At 39.6% G+C, this 23,233-nt stretch overlaps 1 protein-coding gene across 2 annotated transcripts in view; it reads right to left on the bottom strand.

Moving 5' to 3' along the window:
* The window catches only part of ZBTB8A (zinc finger and BTB domain containing 8A), a 55,403-nt gene that overhangs the window by 3,622 nt on the left and 28,548 nt on the right, over nucleotides 1-23,233 (bottom strand). For both annotated transcript variants that reach the window (XM_068539413.1, XM_068539412.1), the window contains 2 exons: nucleotides 5,277-6,097; nucleotides 2,932-3,101 (listed from right to left, as the gene is read on the bottom strand). In XM_068539413.1, the coding sequence (XP_068395514.1) occupies nucleotides 2,932-3,101; nucleotides 5,277-6,096 (990 nt within the window). In that variant the 5' untranslated portion in view covers nucleotide 6,097. The remainder of the gene's footprint in view (nucleotides 1-2,931; nucleotides 3,102-5,276; nucleotides 6,098-23,233) is intronic.

The following is a 23,233-nucleotide window of genomic DNA, read 5'->3' as shown; positions in this document are numbered from 1 at the left end:
TAAAGAGAAATAATTAAACATTTATCTTGCTTCTCCTGTAGGAACCCTATTTCAAAGTAACCAAATAGCCCCAGGTGATGAAGGAAAGCTTTACTTTATAGCATTCCAGCTAATAATATAGAAGGATAATATTAGTAAATCATTCCACAACTCCAAGTAATATTAATAATTTGGACAGAGATTACCAATTGGTATTAATACTATTAAATGAATAGTTCATGGGGAAATGGATAGTCATATAATACCAAAATAGTTACACAGAGATTCCTTTCTAATTACAATGCAATGGTGGGATCATAGTATCATCACCCTAATCCAGTGATCAACTGTAACAACATGAATGATGGGTCCACCAGATATGATGTGTCTCCTAATGTGACACAATATGAAACATACAATTTTGTCCTTGATGGAAGTATTTAACTTGAATCCATTAAGCCTTTAGATAAAACTTCTAGTTTTCGGAAAATGCAGGGGGGGATAGAAGAACAAGCTAAAAATGACACCATGTAGAAGCAAGCAGAGAAATCCAGAGGTAAGATATTTTGTAAAACAATTGGCTCAATATCTTCAGTAAGTTAATGTTATTTTTAAAAAGGTTTGGAGGGTGGCAGGGGTGGGTAGGGAACTATGCTAGCTCAAAAACATATTTAAGGGACCTAACAATGAGATGAGTTCTGGATTGGATTCTGGTTTGGACACACCAGCTATAAGTGGTATTTTAGGAAACTATAGGTAAATTTGAACTGTGTAACACATAAAATTTTATTGAGATGGAAAGGTAGAGATTATTCACTAAAGAAAGCAGGTTACAGGGACTTCCCTGGTGGCGCAGTGGTTAAGAATCCGCCTGCTAATGCAGGGGACATGGGTTCGAGCCCTGGTCCGGGAAGATCCCACATACCGTGGAGCAACTGAGCCCGTGCGCCACAGCTACTGATCCTGCACTCTAGAGCTCATGAGCCACAACTACTGAGCGCGTGTGCCACAACTACTGAAGCCCGCACGCCTAGAGCCCGTGCTCTGCAACAAGAGAAGCCACCGCAATGAGAAGCCTGTGCACCGCAAGGAAGAGTAGCCCCCGCTTGCCGAAACAAGAGAAAGCCCACGTGCACCAACGAAGACCCAATGCAGCCAAAAATAAATGAATAAAATAAATAAATCTAAAAAAAAAAAAAAAAAGAAAGCAGGTTACAAAATAGCATGTACAGTATGATATCATTTTGGTTAAAAAAACAAATGCACATGATAAAGTGTTAAGAATGGTAATATCTGGGTGGTAAAAATACGGTATTTTTATTTTCTTATTCTTACATCTATCTATTTTCTTAGTTTTTATAATGCATACTTATTGCTTTTGTAATAATAAAAGGTTATTTTAATTTTTAAAAATCTAGCTTCAGAGATTAATGAAGGCAGAGAGTTTGTTTTGCTCACTGCCGTATACCTAGCTCTTAGAAAAGGGTCTGGCACATAGTAGGTACTCAATATATATTTGTTGGATGAATACCTAGAAAGCAATGCATCAAGTGACCAATACCCTTCCAAATTAAAAGGAGCTCGTATAAATGGAATAAAAGTATGGGTAATAGAAGATCAATTTTGGAAAAAATTTTTGCTGCAAGATGAACAGCAGATTAATTCCAATGTCACTACCTTATTTATTTTTATTTTTAAAAATTTATTTATTTATTTTTGGCTGTGTTGGGTTTTTGTTGCTGTGTGCGGGCTTTCTCTAGTTGTGGCGAGCAGGGGCTACTCTTCGTTGCGGTGCACGGGCTTTTCATTGCGGTGGCTTCTCTTGTTGCGGAGCACGGGCTCTAGGCCCGCGGGCTTCAGTAGTTGTGGCTTGCGGGCTCCAGAGCGCAGGCTCAGTAGTTGTGGCTTAGTTGCTCCACAGCATGGCATGTGGGATCTTCCCAGACCAGGGCTTGAACCCATGTGCCCTGCATTGGCAGGCGGATTCTTAACCACTGTGCCACCAGGGAAGTCCCGTCACTACCTTATTAAACCACCAGAGCACTGAACAGAAAATTCCCTGAGATTTTTCTGACTGCTGACAGTCCAGTCCCTGATTGACAGTCGCTCTATTGCCCACCTCACTCCGTTCCTTGAGGAGACCAGAGAAACTGGAGAGACACTAGAAAGAGGCTGTAGTGGAGAGAGGTCAGACAGCAGAAAGTAGACTGACAACCTACCAGATAAGGATTCAAGAATCACTAGCAGATGCTGAATATCTGAAGTGGTGATTCTGACATAGACATTTAAAAAGTTTTAAACATTTTTAAAGTTTACATTGTCTTTGGCTCTGAAAAAAACGGGATATAAAAACAATAGATATTAAGTGAATTGAAATGGATATTCAAAAGAATATCTCTTACTTCAAGGTTTCAGAGGAGAAAAACAAACCTATTTTAAAAAATATAGGGCTTCCCTGGTGGCGCAGTGGTTAAGAATCTGCCTGCCAATGCAAGGGACACGGGTTCGAGCCCTGGCCTGGGAAGATCCCACATGCTGTGGAGCAACTAAGCCCGTGCACCACAACTACTGAGCCTGCGCTCTAGAGCCCGTGAGCCACAACTAGTGAGCCCATGTGTCACAACTACTGAAGCCCGTGCACCGCAACAAGAGAAGCCACGACGATGAGAAGCGTGCACTGCAAAGAAGAGTAGGCCCTGCTCGCCGCAACTAGAGAAAGCCCACGTGCAGCAACGAAAGACCCAACACAACCAAAAATAAAAAAACAAATAAATAAATTTTAAAAATACATAAAATTATGCATTATGTGCAAAGTAAAAACATTAAATTGGAAAAATTGTTTAATATTGCAGAGTTGTGTGAAAAGATTTTCCTCAGTGAACTAGATTATCCTAAAGCAGATAAATGCATGTATTTCCTAAGAAGTAAAATGATGAAAAATCATATACATACTGTTCGAAAATGGCTACTTAGATGGTCTAGCCGGCTAAATCGTTTCCCACAAGCTTGACAGGGATAGGGTCTTTCTCCTGTGTGACAACGAAGGTGGCGCTTGAGGTCTGCCTTCCGCTTTACCACATGTGTGCAGTACGGGCACTTGAACCTCATCCTGGGCAGGTCATCTGTCAAGAGACAGTTTGATTAAGTCACTGGAAAGTTCATAATCGCCGTTCTGATAACATCAAGAATCCAAAAGAGGCTGCCGAGTCCAATCCCGGAAAGGTAGGCAACAAGGAGAAGGAAGAAATTTTATAAAGACTAGATTGTCAGTGTAATCCTAAGTATAGAACCGTAACTTCAGGATTTGATATATTTACAAAGTCTGGGTAGATTTAGACTCCCACTCATCTTTTTATTTAATGGCATAAAGTCACTAGATTTAAGTAAAGCAGTAGTACTAGACTTTAAAAATATAGACACAATCCAGGGTCTTTACGCTTTCAAGTAACTTGTTTTACTTACATGGGTTTATCCCCCAGCTCTTACTTTTCTTTTAAAAAAATGTTTTAATCGTTCCACCTGGGCAGGATTCTGACTCGCAGGCATTCAGTCATAATCCCACAGATGGTAGCATCGCCCCATTGGCTCCGCAGCCAAGCACACACACCAGATGTCTGAACCCCCTTGCTCTTACTTTTCATACAGCTGTACTGCTTTTCTTTTAAAGGTAAAAAGTGTCAAGGATCTTTAATCGTTTGTTTTAAAACTCACACATATTCAAAATGTTAGTTGTGGTTGGAGGCAAACCTTCTCAATTTAACAGCAGTTAAGTTCAGCTGTTCATTATTGAAGTTAGATTTAAATAACCTAGAGTTACAAAAGTGCAAAGCCCAAGAAAGGATAACTTTGTTGCCGTTTTAAAATGCAACAAAGGTTTCCCATTTTTGCTCTGTTATTTCTGTCTGCCTTGGTCAATGGTAGAGCGCCTCAGCATTTTCAGAAAGCTCTATAATATGATACAGTTTCATGTATTTTCATGTTAGTATCCTACAGGAAAATGTGATTAGTAAAAATCAATCAGGTTGCCTATTATTTTTAAATGTTATCTATAACCAAATTATTTTCTAAAATTTACATGACAACCAGGGAAATGTGAATATTGATTGGCTTTTAGTAATATTAAGGACTTGTTAATTTTGTTTAGGTATGATAATAATGGTATTGTAGTTTTTTTTCTAAGACTATATTTTAGGGACACATTCTGAAATATTTACACATGAAAACATATGATGTCTGAGATTTGCTTAAAAATGGGAGTGGTCGGAGGCAGAGGTACAGATGAAACAAGACTGGTCATGAGTGGGACTGGGTAACGGGTGCATGGGGGTTAATTAGACTACTCTCTTTACTTTTATATATATTTGGAATTTTTCTAAAATAAAAAAATTTAAATATATCATCTAAATCTTTTTTTGTCAACATCTTTATTGGAATATAATTGTCATCTAAATCTTATACTCTGCAAGAGTTTAATTTTATCATAATTTTCCTTTAAATTCACATGTAAACTATTAAGCAAATTTGCTAACTGATTAATTGGTGGGGGGAACTGGATGATATACATTTCTAATCCCTGTTCTCTACTTTGAAACTATCAGCCTCCAATAATATCTCTGCATTTTACTACTGTCATAAAAATGAGATGCCTCATGGTGTTGCAGAGATACAGTATCAATATTATATGTTGTATTAGTTAAGTTTTTAAAAATTATGTATTTATATCTTAATAAAATCAGATTTAGTTTAATTTCTTTTCGATACTGGGTCTGTGAACCTTTACCAATATGTATGGTTGCTCTATTTAACTTTTCTGTATAAAAATACTGCTCCTGAGTGAATACTCAGAAAAGAAAGTAAACTATTTAAAGTGAAAATATGATGTATAACTGAATCACTTTGCTGTACACCTGAAACTAACACAACATTGTTAATCAACTATACTCCAATATAAAATTTTAAAAAATGAAGTGAAAATATGTGTCTTAAGGATTGAACCATTTTACAAAAGAGCTTTAAACATTTAACAGTAATCTAATTGCCCACAGATAAGCAGGTTTGGAAATTCATGGGTTTCTGACCCTCAGAACTCTATTGTTTTGACTTCATTAAATTTATCCAGTATTATAATTTTTAAAATTTGTGTTTTATGCATAGATTTCATTAGAGAAGTATGACTTTAAAAAAATCACTTGTTTCAACTGCCCATAACACCTAAAAGTAAGGGCATGTTGAGATAGGATTGATTTACATCAGAGTCTTGGAACCTGATTGAGGGGACTGATTCTCTTTCTGGGTACCTGGAAAACTTCTTGATGTGACATCAGATCCTTGACCATACTGATAGCCAACAGGAGTAGAGTCCATTTCCGCATCCATTTGTGCCCGTTCTTCAGATTGCAAAATGTGGCTGGAAGAATCAGATGTTCGTGCTTCTCGTTTGCTTGACTTATAATGAGCCATTTCAGAAGGCTGTGACAACCTCAAATGTTTGGATTTTTTAATGGAATCTTTCCTTTGTTCATGCTTGGCCAGAGGCTGTTGAGTATTCCTTTGGGAGGCTGGATGGTAATTATATTTACTCCAAGATTTCCCACTTATACCTGTTCCTTGATCTGGGCTTAGGTGAGAATGTGGAGAACTGCTTTCATCTTGCCAGCCGCCGCTATAAAAAGAGGAGCGTTCTATACCATCACAGCTGGCATTTTTATCCGAAAGGCTGAAATAGCGATCCTTTTCTTTTTCACTAATGTCTAATGAAGATTTAATAAAGGTCTTACATACACTAATGACATCAGTCATCTGAAGGAAGCTAGCAGCGGACATCACTTCTATGACATTCTGACCTGTGAGAGAGAGCTTGCCGGAATAGACAAAGTCCAGGATAACTGTAAAAGTGTCAGGGGAGAAAGCCTGAAATGTCGCTGTGGTTGGCTGACTTGTCTCCTTGGAGTTCTGGGAAAGAAGCATTTTAAAGTAGCCGCTACTAGCAAATAATACATTTCGATGGGCTTTAAAGACCTTTCCTTCAACCAGAATACTGCAGTCACAAAATACATCCTGCCTGCGCTGCTCATTCAGTTGTTGCAGGAGGTGAGACTGATGAGAGGAGATCTCCATTCTAAAGAGGAAAAGACACAGTGGTTACCAAAATCGGAGTAACACTGCTTCTCTGAGTCAAGTAAAATGACAGTCAGAAACCTCTGTCCTTTTTCCATTAAAAACACTTTCTCCTTAGAGAATATCGTCTCCAAGACAGAAGATAATGGGTTTCAGGATATCATGTAAGACTCTACTCTTAGTTAGTTACTAGATTTTTAGACAATTATTTGTTCAGTCACCGAACCTGATTGAGCATCTTCTATAAATCAGGCCTTCTGCTATATATGGTGAACTAAACAGGCTTGATTCTTGCCTCCATGTAGTTTTTAATCTAGATGGGTACCAGCTTGAAACAAATACTCATATGAAGTTATAAATGACAAGTTAAGCGCTAAGACAGAAGGAGCGTGCTCTTAGTATAAAAAGGTGAACTAGTTTAGATTGGGATGGAGAGGGTTAGGGAATACCTCTCCAAGAAGTCACATTTAAGCTGAGACCTCAAAGGCGACTAGGAATTAGCCAGGTGAAGAATGAAGGGAGAAGATTTCTGATTCCAGCAAAATGGTGGTCTAGAAAGTGCTGAAACTTTGCTGTCACAAATCTCTAGAGATGCTGGTTAAAATATAGCCAAAGCTTTAAACACGTATGGCTGAGCTGCTGGGGCAGCAACATGGGCTCCGGTTTTTATCAGTAACAGAAATTGGAACTCTCTAAGGATTCAACCGTAATGAAAAAGGACTAGTAAACTTTGCCCCGAAGTCCAGGGAAAAGGCAAAGAAAGTTTGTCTTTGCAGGGCCTTGGTTGGGAAGAAAAAAATCCCTAGGTGAGATATCAAACCCAAGGTTGTGCTTTTTGAGGTTCTGGAGTCCAAATTTATTTTACCTGCTTGGTGTGGGAAACCTCAAACTGAAAAATTAACATGAGAATTAGTCCTGGGCTGTTGGTGTCTGTGGGGACACCTTGCAGAAGCAAATGCCAAACTGCTCAGGAGGGAAGCTCTCAGAACCCAGGCCAGGTGGGAAATAAGCTCTGCTTCAACTGAACTCAGTCATTCCCGTCTCTGTACAGAGTGGATCATTCCCAATATTGTACCACCATGATGTCTAATATGGCCTATCGTAAAAACTCCCCTTGATTTCACATCTATTTCTGGCTACTACTCCATTTCTCTGCTCCCTTTACACAGAGTTCATTGAAAGAGTTTTTTGTCTTGGTTTTTTCATTTGCTATCTTCACTTCTCCCATTCTAATCAGGTTTCCATCCCCATCCATCAAAACCCATTTTTTGAAAGATCATTAGTAACCTGCATGTTGTCAAATCCAATGGTCACTTCTTTGTCCTCATTTTACTGACACAGTGGATCACTCTTTTCATCCTGAAACACTTGTTGCACTTACTTGGCTGCCAGGACACCACTCCTTCATGGTTCTTCTCCTATTGCTCACTCCTCAGTCTCCTCTCCTGGCTCTTCCTTGTCTAAGCTCTAAGTGCTTTGGGATTCAGGACATGCTACCCCCCAAGATGGCACCTTGGCATATTGAATATTTTGAACGAAAGGAGTCTGAGTAAACAGCAGAAGCAGGAAGGTCACTCTGACACCCCCTCCCTTTTCCGCTGCAACAGATCACAAAACCCTGAGGTGAGAGGTGTCCACCCTACACCCAGAGGAAAGGAGCCTCCTTATCTCAGAAGACAAAGGGACGCTGAGAAGACTCTGAACAAACAGGCTTTGCTGGGTGTGCCCCAGTTTTCTAACCTTACCTCTTACTCCTTATTCTACCACATTCTTCCACGACTCTCCACTCTTCACCAAGCCTAGCATAAAAATACTCAGGTCTGTCTCTTCGGGCCTTCATTTCTTTATGAAGCCTTCTGTGTCATGTAAAATTTATATTGAGTAAATTTGTATGCATTTCTCCTGCTAATCTGTTAGTTTGATTTTCAGACACAGCCCGGAAGAAGGTCAAGGAAAATTTCTTCTCCCCTACAGCTGGAATGTCCCAGGCCTCAGGGCTCAGACCTCTCCTCTACTTATATCATTCCCTAGGTGAGCCCATCCAGTCTCATAGCTTTAAATACCATTTTACATATCTAGCCCCTGACCTCTTCCCTGAACCTCAGGCTCAAATTATCTGTTTATCTGCATCTCCACTTAGATGTTTAATAGGCATCCTGAGCTCAACAGATCCCAAACCACTCTTAATTCATCCTCATCTTAAACCTGCCTTTCCTACAGTCTTATCCGTCTCAGGAAATGGTAACTCCATTCCACTTATTTAGACCAAAAACATGAAGAGTCATCTTTGACTGTGTGTTGCCAGCTTTACCTTCAAAACAAATCCAAAATCCTACCACTTCTGTGCTACTGCTGTTACCACTTCACTCCATCACCTATTATCAACAGCCTCCTAATTAGTCTCCTTGCAACTTCAGTCTAGTCTGAATACAGCAGCCATGGTGACGCTTCTGAAACACGAGTGAAATCATGTTACCTCTCTGCACAAAACCCTCCAAAGAAAGGTTCCCCACCCGACCCCAAAGTTCTTCTCATGACCTACACCATCTGCATCCTGCCCCTCCTGGTACCTCTCTTCCCGCATCTCTTTGCTCTACCCCTCACACACTGCAATCCAGCTCCAAAGACCTCTGCTTGTTCCCAAACATTCAAGGCATGTTCCTGTCATGCAGCCTTGTACTTGCTATGCCTTCTGCTTGGAAATGCTTCCTCCAGATATACATATAGCTCACATTCTCACATTTTCTAGGTCTCTGCTCAAATGTCACCTTATCCTTTACCATTAGCCAGGTGAAGAATGAAGGGAGAAGATTTCTTCTCCCTTTACCATTCTTTTTAAAAAAAATTAATTAATTAAAATAAATTAATTTAAATAAAGGCTTTCCTTTACCATTCTTTTTAAATTAATTAATTAGTTAATTTTTGGCTGCGTTGGGTCTTCATTGATGTGCGCAGGCTTTCTCTAGTTGAGGGAAGAGGGGGCTACTCTTCGTTGCAGTGCGCAGGCTTATTGCAGTGGCTTCTCTTGTTGTGGAGCACCGGCTCTAGAGCGCAGGCTCAGTAGTTGTGGTGCATGGGCTTAGTTGCTCCGTGGCATGTGGGATCTTCCCAGACCAGGGCTCAAACCCGTGTCCCCTGCATTGGCAGGTGGATTCTTAACCACTGCACCACCAGGGAAGCCCCCTTTACCATTCCATGTAAGAACCTCCTCCCACTCTCTGTCCCCTTACTCGTTTACTCTTTGTTTTCTCCTACTAGAATTTAAGGTCCAAGAGAGCAGAGTTTGCCTGTTTTGTTTACTTATATATTCCCAGCCCCTTGAACGGCACTTGAGCAAACAATAGCTGCTCAATCAATGCTGTTGAATGAATGAGTCAAAAATATTAAAAGACACAAGGAAATTGTTCTTTATAAAGAAGAATCAGCAGGCATAACAAGCAGGGAATTAGAACCTCAAGAATTTGAGAAAAATAGTACAAAAATCTAATAGGCTATTAAATAAGTATGTTTAAAATGATCAAAGATAAAAGGTGATATAGACTAGCACATAGTTATAAGCACAGACACTAGAACCAGGTAGCTTGATTGGAATTCTAGCTCTATCACTTAACTAGCTGTGTGAACCTGGGCAATGTATTTAACCTTTGTATTGCTGTTTCCTTAACTGTAAAGTGGAACCAAAAATAGCACTTATTTCATAGGATTATTGTGAGGATTGAATGAGTTGATGTACATATACCACTCAAAACAGTGTTTGGCATGTAGTAAGTACTTCACAAATTTTAGCTATTCTCCTTTTATTATTATTATCCATAAGAAAAGGGAAAAAAAAGAAGAGGTAGGTTTGAAGAGGAATCAAATGAATTTAATATACGAAAAATATAAGTAATGAAATTAAAACACCTCATGCTGCAAGATGAGTGCCCCATCTGCAGTCTCATGTCCATATTCCTGGCAGGAAGAAGACAAAAAGACAAAAGGCAATTACCAGCCCAGTCTATCTTCTTTTTTATCAGAAAAAAAAAATAGTTCTTCCAGATGCCACATCCAGGGGACTGACACTTGCAACTCAATGGCAGGAAGAAGACAAAAAGACAAAAGGCAATTACCAGCCCAGTTTATCTTCTTTTTTATCAGGAAAAAATATAGTTCTTCCAGATGCCACATCCAGGGGACTGACACTTGCAACTCAATGGCAGGAAGAAGACAAAAAGACAAAAGGCAATTACCAGCCCAGTTTATCTTCTTTTTTATCAGGAAAAAATATAGTTCTTCCAGATGCCACATCCAGGGGACTGACACTTGCAACTCAATGGCCAGAATCATGTCACCTACTTTTTAGGTGTGCACTCCCACGAATGGTATATATCTATTTCTACTTCTCAATTTTTGCCAACACTTAATATTATCAGACTTTTAAATTTTGCCAATCTTATGGATATGCAATGGTATGCTATTGTTTTTATCTGTATGGACTGAACAACTTTTAATGTTTGTTGACCATGATTAAGTGAATTTCCTTGCTAATTACAATGTTGTCAAGTAACACTGAATAACAACTAACCACAAAAACAATGTTATACAATAGTATTTATTTAGCTTAGTGCCTTTGGGTTGGATGGGGCAGCTTGTCTGAAGTGGCTATGTTATTATATGGTCTTACATCTTCCTCCTGGGAGTAGTGGGCCAGCCCGGACAATTTCCTCTCATGACAATGGCTGAAGTATAAAAGCCCAAGTGGAAATACATGAGGTCTCGTAAGGCTTAGGCTTGTAACTGCCACACTGTCACATATTCTAATAGACCAAAGCAAATCACATGGCCAAATCTAAAGTCAAGGGGAGAAGAAATATCCTCTGGTCTGTTAGTGAGAAGAACTGCAAAGTCATACAACAAAGTGTGTGAATGTTGGCAGCGGGTAATGAACTGGGGCCAATAATGCTATCTACACAATATCCTTTCTTATTTGTAAAACTGGGTTATCTTTTTCTTATTGATTTATAGGTATCCTTTATATATACAACATACTAATCCTTTATCAGTTATATGCCTTGCAGATATCTTCTCTCATCTGTGGTTTACCTTTTAAACTCCATTAAAGGTAGTTTTCATTAAAAAGCAGCTTTCAGTTTTAATACAGTCAAATTTATCAATCTCTTAAAGTGTTTTCTCTATCTCGTTTAAGAAATCACTATCTCAAGGACATAAAGATATTTTTTAAAGTTCTGTTTTTCACTTTTAGGGCTTTAATCTACTATTGATTTTGCATATGGTATTCTAATTTTTTTTCATATAGATAATCAATCTTTCTGGCAGTGCTTATTGAACAGCAAATCCTTTCCCCACTAATCTGTAATGCTACCTCTGTTATACATCTAGTTTCCATAAATTCACGGATCTATTTCTGAGCTGTCTGTTCAGTTTAATTTGTCTATCTCTCTGCACCAATACGTCACAGCTTTAATTACTAAATCTCTAAAATGAGTTCCCCCACCTAGGTCTTCTTCAAATAACATTAAAAAAAAAATTCTGGGTACTTCCCTGGTGGTCCAGTGGGTAAGACTCCATGCTCCCAATTCAGGGGGCCCAGCTTCGATCTCTGGTTGGGGAACTAGATGCCGCATGCATGCCACAACTAAGAGTTCACATGCTGCAACTAAAGATCCCGCACACCGCAACGAAGATCCTGTGTGCTGCAGCTAAGACTTGGTGCAGCCAAAATAAATAAATAAATAATTTTTAAAAATTCTGATTGTCTCTTTGTTCTTCTATATAAAAATTAGGATAAGCTTATAAAGTTTCACTTAAAAAATATCCTATAGGGATTTTTTTTCTGGAATTGAATTTATAGATTAATTAATGGGAGAACTCACATCTTTATAATATTGAGCCTTATCATCCATGAATATGGTATAATTTGCCACTCAGTTAGGTCTTCTTTCATATTCTTCAGTTATGTTCCCTTATTTTCTTTAAGATCTTGCATGTTTTTTGTTAGATTTATTTCTGTTGCTTATAGGTTTTATTGCTATAGTGAATGGGATAGCATGCTTCATCAGCTGAATGGAAATGCTGCTAAAATTTTACCATTAAGAATGATATTTAGGAGAAGAAGCAAGAAAAACTACAATCCTGCAGCCTGTGGAACAAAAACCACATTCACAGAAAGATAGACAAGATGAAAAGGCAGAGGGCTATATACCAGATGAAGGAACAAGATAAAACCCCAGAAAAACAACTAAATGAAGTGGAGATAGGCAACCTTCCAGAAAAAGAATTCAGAATAATGATAGTGAAGACGATCCAGGACCTCGGAATAAGAATGGAGGCAAAGATCGAGAAGATGCAAGAAATGTTTAACAAAGACCTAGAAGAATTAAAGAACAAACAAACAGAGATGACCAATACAATAACTGAAATGAAAACTACACTAGAAGGAATCAATAGCAGAATAACTGAGGCAGAAGAACGGATAAGTGACCTGGAAGACAGAATGGTGGAATTCACTGCTGCGGAACAGACTAACGAAAAAAGAATGAAAAGAAATGAAGACAGCCTAAGAGACCTCTGGGACAACATTAAACACAACAACATTCGCATTATAGGGGCCCCAGAAGGAGAAGAGAGAGAGAAAGGACCAGAGAAAATATTTGAAGAGATTATAGTAGAAAACTTCCCTAACATGGGAAAGGAAATAGCCACCCAAGTCCAGGAAGCACAGAGAGTCCCAGGCAGGATAAACCCAAGGAGAAACACGCTGAGACACATAGTAATCAAATTGGCAAAAATTAAAGACAAAGAAAAATTATTGAAAGCAGCAAGGGAAAAACGACAAATAACATACAAGGGAACTCCCATAAGGTTAACAGCTGATTTCTCAGCAGAAACTCTACAAGCCAGAAGGGAGTGGCATGATATACTTAAAGTGATGAACGGGAAGAACCTACAACCAAGATTACTCTACCCGGCAAGGATCTCATTTAGATTCGATGGAGAAATCAAAAGCTTTACAGACAAGCAAAAGCTAAGAGAATTCAGCACCACCAAACCAGCTCTACAACAAATGCTAAAGGAACTTCTCTAAGTGGGAAACACAAGAGAAGAAAAGGACCTACAAAAACAAGCCCAAAACAATTAAGAAAATGGTCATAGGAACATACATGTCGATAATTACCTTAAACGTGAATGGATTAAATGCTCCAACCAAAAGACACAGGCTTGCTGAATGGATACAAAAACAAGACCAATATATATGATGTCTACAAGAGACCCACTTCAGACCTAGGGACACATACAGACTGAAAGTGAGGGGATGGAAAAAGATATTCCATGCAAATGGAAATCAAAAGAAAGCTGGAGTAGCTATACTCATATCAGATAAAATAGACTTTAAAATAAAGAATGTTACAAGAGACAAGGAAGGACACTACATAATGATCCAGGGATCAATCCAAGAAGAAGATATAACAATTATAAATATATATGCACCCAACATAGGAGCACCTCAATACATAAGGCAACTGCTAACAGCTATAAAAGAGGAAATCGACAGTAACACAATAATAGTGGGGGACTTTAACACCTCACTTACACCAATGGACAGATCATCCAAAATGAAAATAAATAAGGAAACAGAAGCTTTAAATGACACAATAGACCAGAGAGATTTAATTGATATTTATAGGACATTCCATCCAAAAACAGCAGATTACACTTTCTTCTCAAGTGCGCACAGAACATTCTCCAGGATAGATCACATCTTGGGTCACAAACCAAGCTTCAGTAAATTTAAGAAAATTGAAATCATATCAAGAATCTTTTCTGACCACAACGCTATGAGATCAGAAATGAATTACAGGGGAAAAAACGTGAAAAGCACAAACACATGGAGGCTAAACAATACGTTACTAAATAACCAAGAGATCACTGAAGAAATCAAAGAGGAAATCAAAAAATACCTGGAGACAAATGACAATGAAAACACGACGACACAAAACCTATGGGATGCAGCAAAAGCAGTTCTAAGAGGGAAGTTTATAGCTATACAAGCCTACCTAAAGAAACAAGAAAAATCTCAAGTAAACAATCTAACCTTACACCTAAAGGAACTAGAGAAAAAAGAATAAACAAAACCCAAAGTTAGCAGAAGGAAAGAAATCATAAAGATCAGAGCAGAAATAAATGAAATAGAAACAAAGAAAACAATAGCAAAGATCAATAAAACTCAAAACTGGTTCTTAGAGAAGATAAGCAAAATTGATAGACCATTAGCCAGACTCATCAAGAAAAAGAGGGAGAGGACTCAAATCAATAAAATTAGAAATGAAAAAGGAGAAGTTACAACAGACACCGCAGAAATACAAAGCATCCTAAGAGACTACTACAAGCAACTCTATGCCAATAAAATGGACAACCTGGAAGAAATGGACAAATTCTCAGAAAGGTATAACCTTCCAAGACTGAACCAGGAAGAAACAGAAAATATGAACAGACCAATCACAAGTAATGAAATTGAAACTGTGATTAAAAATCTTCCAACCAACAAAAGTCCAGGACCAGATGGCTTCACAGGTGAATTCTATCAAACATTTAGAGAAGAGCTAACACCCATCCTTCTCAAACTCTTCCAAAGAATTGCAGAGGAAGGAACACTCCCAAACTCATTCTATGAGGCCATCATCACCCTGATACCAAAACCAGACAAAGATACTACAATAAAAGAAAATTACAGGCCAATATCACTGATGAATATAGATGCAAAAATCCTCAACAAAATACTAGCAAACAGAATCCAACAACACATTAAAAGGATCATACACCATGACCAAGTGGGATTTATCCCAGGGATGCAAGGATTCTTCAATATACGCAAATCAATCAATGTGATACACCATATGAACAAATTGAAGAATAAAAACCATATGATCATCTCAATAGATGCAGAAAAAGCTTCTGACAAAATTCAACACCCATTTATGATAAAAACTCTCCAGAAAGTGGGCATAGAGGGAACCTACCTCAACATAATAAAGGCCATATACGACAAACCCACAGCAAACATCATTCTCAATGGTGAAAAACTGAAAGCATTTCCTCTAAGAACAGGAATGAGACAAGGATGTCCACTCTCACCACTATTATTCAACATAGTTTTGGAAGTCCTAGCCACAGCAATCAGAGAAGAAAAAGAAATAAAAGGAATACAAATTGGAAAAGAAGTAAAACTGTCACTGTTTGCAGATGACATGATACTATACATAGAGAATCCTAAAAATGCCACCAGAAAACTACTAGAGCTAATCAATGAATTTGGTAAAGTTGCAGGATACAAAATTAATGCACAGAAATCTCTTGCATTCCTATACACTAGTGATGAAAAATCTGAAAGAGAAATTATGGAAACACTCCCATTTACCATTGCAACAAAAAGAATAAAATACCTAGGAATAAACCTACCTAGGGAGACAAAAGACCTGTATGCAGAAAACTATAAGACACTGATGAAAGAAATTAAAGATGATACCAACAGATGGAGAGATATACCATGTTCTTGGATTGGAAGAATCAATATTGTGAAAATGACTATACTACCCAAAGCAATCTACAGATTCAATGCAATCCCTATCAAATTACCAATGGCATTTTTTACGGAACTAGAACAAATCATCTTAAAATTTGTATGGAGACACAAAAGACCCCGAATAGCCAAAGCAGTCTTGAGGGAAAAAAACGGAGCTGGAGGAATCAGACTCCCTGACTTCAGACTATACTACAAAGCTACAGTAATCAAGACAATATGGTACTGGCACAAAAACAGAAACATAGATCAACAGAACAAGATAGAAAGCCCAGAGATAAACCCACGCACCTATGGTCAACTAATCTATGACAAAGGAGGCAAAGATATAAAATGGAGAAAAGACAGTCTCTTCAATAAGTGGTGCTGGGAAAACTGGACAGCTACATGTAAAAGAATGAAATTAGAATACTCCCTAACACCATACACAAAAATAAACTCAAAATGGATTAGAGACCTAAATGTAAGACTGGACACTATAAAACTCCTAGAGGAAAACACAGGAAGAACACTCTGTGACATAAACCACAGCAAGATCTTTTTTGATCCACCTCCTAGAGTAATGGAAATAAAAACAAAAATAAACAAATGGGACCTAATGAAACTTCAAAGCTTTTGCACAGCAAAGGAAACCATAAACAAGACGAAAAGACAACCCTCAGAATGGGAGAAAATATTTGCAAACGAATCAACGGACAAAGGATTAATCTCCAAAATATATAAACAGCTCATTCAGCTCAATATTAAAGAAACAAACACCCCAATCCAAAAATGGGCAGAAGACCTAAATAGACATTTCTCCAAAGAAGACATACAGACAGCCACGAAGCACATGAAAAGATGCTCAACATCACTAATTATTAGAGAAATGCAAATCAAAACTACAATGAGGTATCACCTCACACCAGTTAGAAAGGGCATCATCAGAAAATCTACAAACAACAAATGCTGGAGAGGGTGTGGAGAAAAGGGAACCCTCTTGCACTGTTGGTGGGAATATAAATTGATACAGCCACTATGGAGAATAGTATGGAGGCTCCTTAAAAAACTAAAAATAGGGGCTTCCCTGGTGGCGCAGTGGTTGAGAATCTGCCTGCCAATGCAGGGGACGCGGGTTCGAGCCCTGGTCTGGGAAGATCCCACATGCCGCGGAGCAACTCGGCCCGTAAGCCACAATTACTGAGCCTGCGCGTCTGGAGCCTGTGCTCGGCAACGAGAGGCCGCGATAGTGAGAGGCCCGCGCACCGCGATGAAGAGTGGCCCCCGCTTGCCACAACTAGAGAAAGCCCTCGCACAGAAACGAGGACGCAACACAGCCATACATACATACATACATACATACATAAATAAAAAGAATGTAAGCAGACAAGAATAGCATTAAAAAAAAAAAAACTAAAAATAGAATTACCATATGACCCAGCAATCCCACTACTGGGCATATACCCAGAGAAAACCGTAATTCAAAAAGACACATGCACCCGAATGTTCATTGCAGCACTATTTACAATAGCCAGGTCATGGAAGCAACCTAAATGCCCATCAACAGACGAATGGATAAAGAAGATGTGGTACATACATACAATGGAATATTACTCAGCCATAAAAAGGAACGAAATTGAGTCATTTGTTGAGACGTGGATGGATCTAGAGACTGTCGTACAGAGTGAAGTAAGTCAGAAAGAGAAAAACAAATATTGTATATTAACGCATGTATGTGGAACCTAGAAAAATGGTACAGATGAACCGGGTTGCAGGGCAGAAGTTGAGACACAGATGTAGAGAACAAACGTATGGACACCAAGGGGGGAAAACTGCGGTGGGGTGGGGATGGTGGTGTGCTGAATTGGGTGATTGGGATTGACATGTATAAAGTGATGTGTATAAAAATTGATGACTGATTAAAAAAAAAAAAAAAAGATACATGCACCCCAGTGTTCACTGCAGCACTATTTACAATAGCCAGGTCATGGAAGCAACCTAAATGCCCATCGACAGACGAATGGATAAAGAAGTTGTAGTACATATATACAATGGAATATTACTCAGCCATAAAAAGAAACGAAATTGAGTCATTTGTTGAGACGTGGATGGATCTAGAGACTGTCGTACAGAGTGAAGTAAGTCAGAAAGAGAAGAACAAATATTGTATATTAACGCATGTATGTGGAACCTAGGAAAATGGTACGGATGAACTGGTTTGCAGGGCAGAAGTTGAGACACAGATGTAGAGAACAAACGTATGGACACCAAGGGGGGAAAACCGCGGTGGGGTGGGGATGGTGGTGTACTGAATTGGGCGATTGGGATTGGAAAAAAAAAAAAAGAATGATATTTAGGACTTCCCTGGTGGCGCAGTCGTTAAGAATCTGCCTGCCAATGGAGGGGACACAGGTTCAATCCCTGGTCCAGGAAGATTCCACATGCTGTGGAGCAACTAAGCCTGTGCGCCACAACTACGGAGCCTGTGTGCCACAACTACTGAAGCCCGCAAGCCTAGAGCCCGTGCTCCACAACAAGAGAAGCTACCACAGTGAGAAGCCTGTGCACCACAACCAAGAGTAGCCCCCACTCGCCACAACTAGAGAAAGCTCGTGCGCAGCAACGAAGACCCAATGCAGCCAAAAATACATAAATAAATAAAAAATTAATTATTTTAAAAAAATATTATTTATTATTTATTATTTATTAATTTTTGGCTGCGTCCGGTCTTCATTGTGGCACTCGGGATCTTCATTGAGGCATGCGGGCTCTTCGTCGCGGTGCGTGGGCTTCTCTCTAGTTGCCGCGCGTGGCCTTCTCTCTAGTTGTGGTGTGCAGGTTTTCTCTCTCTAGTTGTGTCGCACGGGCTCCAGGGCGCGTGGGCTCTGTAGTCTGTGGCACGCGGGCTCTCTCGTTGAGGCATGTGAGCTCAGTAGTTGTGACATGCGGGCTTAGTTGCCCTGTGGCATGTGGGATCTTAGTTCCCCGACCAGGGATGGAATCCCCGTCCCCTGCATTGTAAGGCAGATTCTTTGCCACTGGACCACCAGGGAAGTCCCGAAGCTGTAGCTATTTAAAAGCTGTTACTCTAATTGTTTCAGTGGATGCTTTTGTTTACCAGTCTGTTATGTAATTTCCCTTCTGTTTATTCATTATTCTATTCCTACTACTCCCCCTACTCACTCAGTACCTTTTTCTGGTAATAACTCCTCAACTTTTCTTAAGAGGATCACCGCTTCACTTTCCTTCTTATGGTTTGGGAGATATTGACTCAACTCATCACTCCAGAGGTCAACTTGTGACCTAGACCTGGCAAATCAGAGCACTGCATTCCCACGGCCAGTTACTGGTCTGGGGATGGACACGTCAAACAAGGCCAGAAAAAGAGGTTCAATCAAAGCAAATCTTAGCATTTTTTATTGGAGTGACCAGAAAAGAAGACCACTCTTATGAGGATGTGAGCCTGGAGCTATAGTAGATTTTCTGCCACCATGAGGAGAGAGCCTACATGAGAAAGGACCAACACTGAGGAAAGCAGAGCAAAGAAACAGAAAGGCCAGATCCTGTCAACATCATTTTTCCCTAGACCAGAGGTTTTATGGCTGTGCAGCATGGTATGTGGGATCTTAGCTCCCCGACCAGGAAGAACCTGCATCCCCTGCATTGGAAGTGTGGAGTCTTAACCACTGGACCCCCAGGGAAGTCCCGGTCATTCATTTCTATAAAGGGTCAGATAGGAAATATTTTAGGGCTTGTGGGTGTGAGAATGTGATTTATAATAAATATACATTTTGGAGTTTGTCCATGGTTCTTGGCTCACGGCTCCCCAAACCCTTGGAATTTCCTAAGCAGTAAGAGCAATGGGAACATCTTTTGTTATAATATTTGGTCTTTTGTCCTCAGTTCCTGAAATCGCATCAGAGCCATAAAGGTGAAATGGACATCTTGTTATTATGAAAAGCCCCTTTCAACCATAACTGAGTTTATGTTAATAAGGTGACTTTCAGAAGTCCCCTAAAGACTGGAGGAGGTTGCCAGGGAAACCAATCAGTGGATTAGATTAATTAGATTAGAGGGTTGGAACTTTCAGTCTCACCTCATGACCTCTGGAGAGAGAGGCTGGAGGTTGAATCAATCACCAATGGCCAATGATTTAATCAATTGTGCCTATGTAATGAAGCCTCCATAAAAACCCAAAGGACAGGGTTCTGAGCTTCCAGGTTGGTGAAAGAGAACTCATCCACTTGCCAGCCCTAAACTCCACAGGGACAGAAGCTCCTGGATTCAGCATCTTGCCCTATGTATCTCTTCATCCAGCTGTTGATTCATATCCTTTAATACCCTCTGTAATGAACCAGTAGTCTAGTAAGTAAACTGGTTTCCTGAGTTCTGTAAGCCACTCCAGCAAATTAATCAAGGAGGGGGTCCTGGGAACCTTTAAAACCAGTTGGTCAGATGTACAGGTAACAACCTGACTTGTGACTGGCATCTGAAATGGAGGCAGTCTTGTGGGATTGAGCTCTTAACCTATGGAATCTGATGCTATCTCCAGGTAGATAGTATCAGAATTGAGTTGAGTTAGTGTTGAGAGAATTGCTTGGTTTGGGGGAAAACACCACACATCGTAGTGGGCCATAGATCTCTCTCACAACTACTCAACTTCACCACTATATTGCTCAAGTCAGAGCACAAAAGCATCTAGACAATATGAGAAGGAATGGGCATGGTTGTGTTCCAATAAACCTTTATTTGCAAAAACAGACACAGGCTCCTTTTGCTAACCCCAGCCCTAGACCCAGTCATGGCTTAGGCTATATCTGTCCTTGGACTTTTCAGTTACTTGAGCCAATAAATGTCCTTTTCCTTAAGCCAATTTGAGTTGGTTTTCCTTTTAACTCGTAACCAAAGAATCCCAATCTATGTTATATCTGAAGATTCTGAATTCTTTGGTAACTTTCATCTATTAGTGCAACTTTTCTTTAAAATCCATTCTTAACCCGGAAAGGAATCAAAGTTGGCTTCATAGAGGAAAGATTTATTGATGTCCAAGTCACTGCCAGTTCTTTTTCAGACATAAAAGTGTTACATAAACACAAATTCTATTCTTAAAAGATTTAATAAAAAGTTAATTCCTTGCGGGGGAAACAGATTTTCTTTTTCAGTTTAAGTTTCAATAAGAATTTGCTTTCCAGGCAATTTGTAGACATTTGAAGTGAGCGTCAGCATTGTCAAGAGCTGCAAACCGCAGTCACTTGGTACAAATTTAAACAGGCTCCTCACTGAGAGGTGATAGGGAGTGGGGGGGGTGTTAACAGTGCAAGTAAAGTGGAAAATTACCTTCTCCTGACTGCAGAGACTTGAGCACTGCCTGTGACAAGCAGAAGAAACAACAGAGGACCTCTGAAAAGGCTGAAGCTGTGGGGAATGACTTCAGCAACGGACTGTGTCAAAGGGCAGTCACACGACTCTTCCCTAATGTGAAATACCCCAAGTTGGCAGCTGAATTCCTAGTGCTATATACTCTTGAAAATATAATTTCAAGATAGGATTGAGAGTGAGTGCCAGGGGCTTAATGAAAAGACTCCAATAAATAAAAGGGAAAAGGCAATTCACACACACACACACACACACACACACACACACACACACACGCATCTAGGTAACACACATATGGCAGGGAGGAGAAAGAGAACAATCAAGGATGACTTCAAGCTTTATGGCCTGAGTACTGGCAAAAGGGACTTGCCATTTGTTGAAATGGGAAAGACTGGGAGAGAAACAGGTTGTAGGGGGCTGGTACCTGGAGCTCAATTTTGGACATACTAAGTTTAACATGTCCTGTTATTTATCCAATAAGAAATAAAGAGTGGGCAGCTGGATATATGAGTAGAGTTAAGGAAATAGTTCCAGGCTGGGGATATAAAATTGGGAATCGTCAGCATATAGACGGTATTTACAGTCATGAGATTAGATGTGATTACCAAAGGAGGAGGCCACATAGAACAGAGACGAGTCCTTGGCACTCCAACATTTAGAGAACAGAGAGAGGAAGAGGACCAAGAAAAGATACCTGAGAGGAAAGCCAGAAAGATAGGAAGAAACATCCTGGAGGTGAAGAAAGTGTTTCAGGGAAGAAGGGGTGATCAACTCTGTTAGTTTTGGTAAGATGAGGACTAAGAGTTGACCACTGGGATTTATCAGTGGTGTGTGTGTGTGTGTGCACGTGCGCGCGCGTGTGTGTGTGTTTTAGGGTGGGTTTAAGGGAGAATGGAATGAGAGAAACAAGCACACACAACTCTTTTCAAAGAGTTTTGCTGTAAAGGGAAAGAGAATAAGGGAGGAAAGTGGGGTCAAGGCTGAAGAAGAATCTGAATATTTTAGAAAGAAAAAAAATAACTGAAGAAATAAACTTCCAGATGAAGCAGGAAGGGATTGAGAACACATTAAAATGGTTACTATTAGAAAGGATTAGTGAGGGGTGGGAGAAGAGGGTACCCTCTTTGCAACAGGAAGAGAGAGTGAAAAAATGTACAGATATCTAAGAGAAGGAGGTGACATGGGAGCTCATTACAGATGCCTTTGATCTCTAAAATATCACTATTTGTGAAAATGAGGAGGATGGGGGAAATGTGGTAGAATTACAGTAGTTAAATGCAAAAATGTATAGCTGATTTTTAATCTACTCTGATTTATACTTTTCACTCAAATCACAAGATTAAAGTATCACAACATAAGCTGAGCTTAAACTATAGTAGATACTCAATAAATATTCAGTGGATTTGTACTGGTGAAACTGTTTCATTGCTAGACTATAGCAATTGACAGGCAGGAAAAGTTGCCATTTTTCCTTAACCTACCCATCTATGGCTGAATAAGTTTGTTTTTTGCTCTTGTCAGGAAGCAGGGCTTTCATAACTAAGGCAACAGATTTTGGTTTCCGTACTGATCATTTTTACCTATGGCTTACCTATTTAAGCCAAACAACTGTCCTTTTGTATTCTGCTCTGTTCTGATGGGTAGCGTCTGGGGCTGAGAGTCTGCAACTTCATGACCCAGGATCTTTCATCAGTTAACTTTCTGTAGGATATGCTAAATGGGTCATAATGGATATCAGAAGACCAGGGGAAGAGAGAAATTTCCAGCTTCTAGCTCTCACAGTTGCTGGTGTTTGTTGTAATAGTAGCAGGATGGGAGGATTCTGGACAGCAGCTCAGGCAGATGCAGAATCTTTTTGGTGGTTCCAGTTCTGATCGAGGTGGCAACTCTTCAGCAGATCTAAAACTGTGTCTCCAAAGGTCCAGCAAGCAGTATATGCTTGTGGGCTCAGCTTTAAGGGCAGGTGGACTCTAAGCCCTTGTGATTAGCAGCTTGTCACCTCTGAGTATCATTTCCTTCTTTCTTTTTGTTCCTCTAGACCCCATCCTCATTTGTGCTCTTCTAGGCCTTCCCACACCCTTGTATTGGGTTGGCCAAAAAGTTCATTTGGGTTTTTCCGTAACATGTTACGGAAAATAATTTCGTGTATTATATTATCTCTGTCTGGAATATCTAGAATGACTCCCATTTTCTGGATAGGACTAT

This window comes from Eschrichtius robustus, chromosome 3, assembly GCF_028021215.1.
Source record: "Eschrichtius robustus isolate mEscRob2 chromosome 3, mEscRob2.pri, whole genome shotgun sequence".
NCBI lineage: Eukaryota > Metazoa > Chordata > Mammalia > Artiodactyla > Eschrichtiidae > Eschrichtius > Eschrichtius robustus.
This window is presented reverse-complemented; position numbering and strand designations above follow the sequence as displayed.